This window comes from Embiotoca jacksoni, unplaced genomic scaffold (genome assembly GCF_022577435.1).
Source record: "Embiotoca jacksoni isolate LCO1_2020_lvr unplaced genomic scaffold, fEmbJac1.0.p SCAF_55, whole genome shotgun sequence".
Lineage (NCBI taxonomy): Eukaryota > Metazoa > Chordata > Actinopteri > Embiotocidae > Embiotoca > Embiotoca jacksoni.
Genome location: NW_027185409.1, coordinates 1,696,915 through 1,703,590, shown reverse-complemented (window position 1 = coordinate 1,703,590; position 6,676 = coordinate 1,696,915). Strand labels below are relative to the sequence as shown.

The following is a 6,676-nucleotide window of genomic DNA, read 5'->3' as shown; positions in this document are numbered from 1 at the left end:
GTCAGATCCACCGCTGGCTCCTCCCCCAGCTCGTTCACGAACCAACAGGAACTAACTGATGGTTGCCGCTCGGTCTCCATTGAAATGAAGCACACTGAACACGACTTCTATTTATGATAATAATTAATTCATTATTCACTGAGTAAAATGCTGAAATGACCTCTGATGAAAAGAAAACACACACAATCAATGAATGACTTCATTATCATCAGTTTACAAATTGTTTCCATTACAAAACTTTTCAAACCCACCAATAAGAACTCCTGTCTCCTCCATCAGGCCCCGCCCACTACACCCAGAAGTTTTGGACGTTTAAACCAGAGTTCTGATTCAGCTTCAAAACTCTCCGACACAAAAAACCTCAGAGAAATTGAGACATCATTTTTTATTCTGTTTGTTTATGCTGCTTTTAAACAGACACTAATGTACCTCCATACACAGCCAGCAGAGGGCGACACACAGCACCAGGTGAGTCGATAGGAGCAGGAGGAAGAAGTGAACCTGAAGTCTGAGGAGTATTTTTATAAACAGTTTATTCACACAGAAGCATTTTAATGTTGAAGGAAGTTGACTGAAACAGCTGCATCATTAAATCTGTTGTCACCAATCATCCTAAAAACATCATGTGTGTACATGTGTGTGTAGTTTAAAGGTGTGTGTGTAGTTTAAAGGTGTGTGTGTTTGATTGTTTCCTCCTGGTGAACCTGTCAGTGTTCAGTGTTGTTTCTCCAGCAGTCAAACAGCGCCCCCTGCTGTCTGATTCCTGTCGTTGTTCAATTTGATTTGCTGTGTTTTTAACTCTTTATTGTTTATCAGACCTGTTTTTCTTTTGCTTTTATTTTGGTGTTGTTTGATTTTTTTTCCCCATGTGGAGCAGTTTGAGCTGCATGTTTATTTGATCACATGACAGGAAGAGGAAACTCTTCCTCCTTCATGTGTCTTCAAAATAAAACAGCAGCAAACACACGATTATATTTCCAGGAAGTTTGAACCTCAAATGAAAATCAAAGTTTATTTGATGGTTTTGTTCATGAAATGAAGAGGAAAGGGACCTCGTCTTCCTCTTCCTCCTTCTCCTCCTCTTCCTCCTCCTCCTCCTCTCAGCCTGCAGCCTCTCTCAGTCTCCTCAGCACCTCCTCCGGACTGAGGGAGGCGTCCACTCTGATGAGTTTGTCTCTGGACCGGGAGCCCTGAAGAGATGAAGTGACAACAGGAAGTCATCGACTTTAAAGGATTAAAGGAGTTCAAAGGTGAAGAAGTGATGAAGACGAGTTCGGATCTTCAGTCGTCTGAACCTTGTCGAGGGAAACACGGCTCCTCTTCAGCTCCAGGACTTCAGCCAGGAAACGGACCAGCTCGGCGTTGGCCTCCCCGTCTGCAGGGGGCGCTGCGACGGCCACGCCCACCGCCTCCGCAGACACACCTGGAGGAAGGAGAGAAGAAGAAGATGAGCCATGCCAGTTTCAGTGTGTTTAAACAGTGTGTGTTTCAGTGTGTGTTTAAACAGTGTGTGTTTCAGTGTGTATTTGAACAGTGTGTGTTTCAGTGTGTGTTTCAGTGTGTGTTTGAACAGTGTGTGTTTCAGTGTGTATTTGAACAGTGTGTGTTTCAGTGTGTGTTTGAACAGTGTGTGTTTCAGTGTGTATTTGAACAGTGTGTGTTTCAGTGTGTGTTTAAACAGTGTGTGTTTAAACAGTGTGTGTTTCAGTGTGTTTAAACAGTGTGTGTTTCAGTGTGTATTTGAACAGTGTGTGTTTCAGTGTGTGTTTGAACAGTGTGTGTTTCAGTGTGTGTTTGAACAGTGTGTGTTTCAGTGTGTATTTGAACAGTGTGTGTTTCAGTGTGTGTTTGAACAGTGTGTGTTTCAGTGTGTGTTTGAACAGTGTGTGTTTCAGTGTGTGTTTGAACAGTGTGTGTTTCAGTGTGTATTTGAACAGTGTGTGTTTCAGTGTGTGTTTAAACAGTGTGTGTTTAAACAGTGTGTGTTTCAGTGTGTTTAAACAGTGTGTGTTTCAGTGTGTATTTGAACAGTATGTGTTTCAGTGTGTGTTTGAACAGTGTGTGTTTCAGTGTGTGTTTGAACAGTGTGTGTTTCAGTGTGTATTTGAACAGTGTGTGTTTCAGTGTGTGTTTGAACAGTGTGTGTTTCAGTGTGTATTTGAACAGTGTGTGTTTCAGTGTGTGTTTGAACAGTGTGTGTTTCAGTGTGTGTTTGAACAGTGTGTGTTTCAGTGTGTATTTGAACAGTGTGTGTTTCAGTGTGTGTTTAAACAGTGTGTGTTTAAACAGTGTGTGTTTCAGTGTGTTTAAACAGTGTGTGTTTCAGTGTGTATTTGAACAGTATGTGTTTCAGTGTGTGTTTAAACAGTGTGTGTTTAAACAGTGTGTGTTTCAGTGTGTATTTGAACAGTGTGTGTTTCAGTGTGTTTGAACAGTGTGTGTTTCAGTGTGTGTTTGAACAGTGTGTGTTTCAGTGTGTATTTGAACAGTGTGTGTTTCAGTGTGTATTTGAACAGTGTGTGTTTCAGTGTGTGTTTGAACAGTGTGTGTTTCAGTGTGTATTTCAGTGTGTATTTGAACAGTGTGTGTTTCAGTGTGTGTTTGAACAGTGTGTGTTTCAGTGTGTATTTGAACAGTGTGTGTTTCAGTGTGTTTGAACAGTGTGTGTTTCAGTGTGTATTTGAACAGTGTGTGTTTCAGTGTGTTTGAACAGTGTGTGTTTCAGTGTGTATTTGAACAGTGTGTGTTTCAGTGTGTGTTTGAACAGTGTGTGTTTCAGTGTGTGTTTGAACAGTGTGTGTTTCAGTGTGTGTTTGAACAGTGTGTGTTTCAGTGTGTATTTGAACAGTGTGTGTTTCAGTGTGTTTAAACAGTGTGTGTTTCAGTGTGTTTGAACAGTGTGTGTTTCAGTGTGTGTTTGAACAGTGTGTGTTTCAGTGTGTATTTCAGTGTGTATTTGAACAGTGTGTGTTTCAGTGTGTGTTTGAACAGTGTGTGTTTCAGTGTGTTTAAACAGTGTGTGTTTCAGTGTGTTTGAACAGTGTGTGTTTCAGTGTGTGTTTGAACAGTGTGTGTTTCAGTGTGTGTTTGAACAGTGTGTGTTTCAGTGTGTGTTTAAACAGTGTGTGTTTCAGTGTGTTTCAGTGTGTTTGAACAGTGTGTGTTTCAGTGTGTGTTTGAACAGTGTGTGTTTCAGTGTGTATTTCAGTGTGTATTTGAACAGTGTGTGTTTCAGTGTGTGTTTCAGTGTGTGTTTGAACAGTGTGTGTTTCAGTGTGTGTTTGAACAGTGTGTGTTTCAGTGTGTGTTTGAACAGTGTGTGTTTCAGTGTGTGTTTGAACAGTGTGTGTTTCAGTGTGTGTTTAAACAGTGTGTGTTTCAGTGTGTGTTTGAACAGTGTGTGTTTCAGTGTGTGTTTGAACAGTGTGTGTTTCAGTGTGTATTTGAACAGTGTGTGTTTCAGTGTGTATTTGAACAGTGTGTGTTTCAGTGTGTGTTTGAACAGTGTGTTTCAGTGTGTGTTTGAACAGTGTGTGTTTCAGTGTGTGTTTGAACAGTGTGTGTTTCAGTGTGTGTTTGAACAGTGTGTGTTTCAGTGTGTGTTTGAACAGTGTGTGTTTCAGTGTGTGTTTAAACAGTGTGTGTTTCAGTGTGTGTTTCAGTGTGTTTGAACAGTGTGTGTTTCAGTGTGTGTTTCAGTGTGTGTTTGAACAGTGTGTGTTTCAGTGTGTGTTTGAACAGTGTGTGTTTCAGTGTGTATTTGAACAGTGTGTGTTTCAGTGTGTTTGAACAGTGTGTGTTTCAGTGTGTATTTGAACAGTGTGTGTTTCAGTGTGTGTTTGAACAGTGTGTGTTTCAGTGTGTGTTTGAACAGTGTGTGTTTCAGTGTGTGTTTCAGTGTGTGTTTGAACAGTGTGTGTTTCAGTGTGTATTTGAACAGTGTGTGTTTCAGTGTGTGTTTGAACAGTGTGTGTTTCAGTGTGTGTTTGAACAGTGTGTGTTTCAGTGTGTATTTGAACAGTGTGTGTTTCAGTGTGTGTTTGAACAGTGTGTGTTTCAGTGTGTGTTTGAACAGTGTGTGTTTCAGTGTGTGTTTGAACAGTGTGTGTTTCAGTGTGTGTTTGAACAGTGTGTGTTTCAGTGTGTGTTTCAGTGTGTTTGAACAGTGTGTGTTTCAGTGTGTATTTGAACAGTGTGTGTTTCAGTGTGTGTTTGAACAGTGTGTGTTTCAGTGTGTTTAAACAGTGTGTGTTTCAGTGTGTTTGAACAGTGTGTGTTTCAGTGTGTGTTTGAACAGTGTGTGTTTCAGTGTGTGTTTGAACAGTGTGTGTTTCAGTGTGTGTTTAAACAGTGTGTGTTTCAGTGTGTGTTTCAGTGTGTTTGAACAGTGTGTGTTTCAGTGTGTGTTTGAACAGTGTGTGTTTCAGTGTGTATTTCAGTGTGTATTTGAACAGTGTGTGTTTCAGTGTGTGTTTCAGTGTGTGTTTGAACAGTGTGTGTTTCAGTGTGTGTTTGAACAGTGTGTGTTTCAGTGTGAGTTTGAACAGTGTGTGTTTCAGTGTGTGTTTAAACAGTGTGTGTTTCAGTGTGTGTTTCAGTGTGTGTTTGAACAGTGTGTGTTTCAGTGTGTGTTTGAACAGTGTGTGTTTCAGTGTGTATTTGAACAGTGTGTGTTTCAGTGTGTATTTGAACAGTGTGTGTTTCAGTGTGTGTTTGAACAGTGTGTGTTTCAGTGTGTGTTTGAACAGTGTGTGTTTCAGTGTGTGTTTGAACAGTGTGTTTCAGTGTGTGTTTGAACAGTGTGTGTTTCAGTGTGTATTTGAACAGTGTGTGTTTCAGTGTGTGTTTGAACAGTGTGTGTTTCAGTGTGTGTTTGAACAGTGTGTGTTTCAGTGTGTGTTTGAACAGTGTGTGTTTCAGTGTGTGTTTGAACAGTGTGTGTTTCAGTGTGTGTTTAAACAGTGTGTGTTTCAGTGTGTGTTTCAGTGTGTTTGAACAGTGTGTGTTTCAGTGTGTGTTTCAGTGTGTGTTTGAACAGTGTGTGTTTCAGTGTGTGTTTGAACAGTGTGTGTTTCAGTGTGTATTTGAACAGTGTGTGTTTCAGTGTGTGTTTGAACAGTGTGTGTTTCAGTGTGTATTTGAACAGTGTGTGTTTCAGTGTGTGTTTGAACAGTGTGTGTTTCAGTGTGTGTTTGAACAGTGTGTGTTTCAGTGTGTGTTTGAACAGTGTGTGTTTCAGTGTGTGTTTGAACAGTGTGTGTTTCAGTGTGTGTTTCAGTGTGTTTCAGTGTGTGTTTCAGTGTGTATTTGAACAGTGTGTGTTTCAGTGTGTGTTTGAACAGTGTGTGTTTCAGTGTGTTTAAACAGTGTGTGTTTCAGTGTGTGTTTGAACAGTGTGTGTTTCAGTGTGTGTTTCAGTGTGTTTCAGTGTGTGTTTCAGTGTGTATTTGAACAGTGTGTGTTTCAGTGTGTGTTTGAACAGTGTGTGTTTCAGTGTGTTTAAACAGTGTGTGTTTCAGTGTGTTTGAACAGTGTGTGTTTCAGTGTGTGTTTGAACAGTGTGTGTTTCAGTGTGTGTTTGAACAGTGTGTGTTTCAGTGTGTGTTTGAACATTGTGTGTTTCAGTGTGTGTTTGAACAGTGTGTGTTTCAGTGTGTGTTTAAACAGTGTGTGTTTCAGTGTGTGTTTGAACAGTGTGTGTTTCAGTGTGTGTTTGAACAGTGTGTGTTTCAGTGTGTGTTTAAACAGTGTGTGTTTCAGTGTGTATTTGAACAGTGTGTGTTTCAGTGTGTGTTTGAACAGTGTGTGTTTCAGTGTGTATTTGAACAGTGTGTGTTTCAGTGTGTGTTTGAACAGTGTGTGTTTCAGTGTGTGTTTGAACAGTGTGTGTTTCAGTGTGTGTTTGAACAGTGTGTGTTTCAGTGTGTGTTTCAGTGTGTGTTTGAACAGTGTGTGTTTCAGTGTGTATTTGAACAGTGTGTGTTTCAGTGTGTTTGAACAGTGTGTGTTTCAGTGTGTGTTTGAACAGTGTGTGTTTCAGTGTGTGTTTGAACAGTGTGTGTTTCAGTGTGTATTTGAACAGTGTGTGTTTCAGTGTGTATTTGAACAGTGTGTGTTTGAACAGTGTGTGTTTCAGTGTGTGTTTGAACAGTGTGTGTTTCAGTGTGTGTTTGAACAGTGTGTGTTTCAGTGTGTGTTTGAACAGTGTGTGTTTCAGTGTGTGTTTCAGTGTGTGTTTGAACAGTGTGTGTTTCAGTGTGTATTTGAACAGTGTGTGTTTCAGTGTGTGTTTGAACAGTGTGTGTTTCAGTGTGTGTTTCAGTGTGTGTTTGAACAGTGTGTGTTTCAGTGTGTGTTTGAACAGTGTGTGTTTCAGTGTGTGTTTGAACAGTGTGTGTTTCAGTGTGTATTTGAACAGTGTGTGTTTCAGTGTGTGTTTGAACAGTGTGTGTTTCAGTGTGTGTTTGAACAGTGTGTGTTTCAGTGTGTATTTGAACAGTGTGTCTCTGGACGCCCCGTCAGGACCTGTGATGCTGTTGTGTTTGGACCCGGGCTTCACGTGCACCGCGATGGTCACCGCTCCACTTTTATCGCGGCCCACCGGACCTGAAGCTTCCTCTGCAGCGGCGCCACCTGCTGGCTGCAGCTTCACCTGTGGACGACACCACGGGTCACT

General features: G+C 40.9%; 1 protein-coding gene across 1 annotated transcript in view; it reads right to left on the bottom strand.

Moving 5' to 3' along the window:
• Nucleotides 1–386: 386 nt before the first annotated feature.
• cunh15orf40 (chromosome unknown C15orf40 homolog) overlaps nt 387–6,676 on the bottom strand; it is a 6,825-nt gene continuing 535 nt past the window's right edge. Inside the window, exons 2-4 of the mRNA XM_069172791.1 lie at nt 6,526–6,652; nt 1,296–1,423; nt 387–1,190 (exon numbers count right to left, since the gene is read on the bottom strand). Of these exons, the coding sequence (XP_069028892.1) occupies nt 1,101–1,190; nt 1,296–1,423; nt 6,526–6,652 (345 nt within the window). The 3' untranslated portion in view covers nt 387–1,100. The remainder of the gene's footprint in view (nt 1,191–1,295; nt 1,424–6,525; nt 6,653–6,676) is intronic.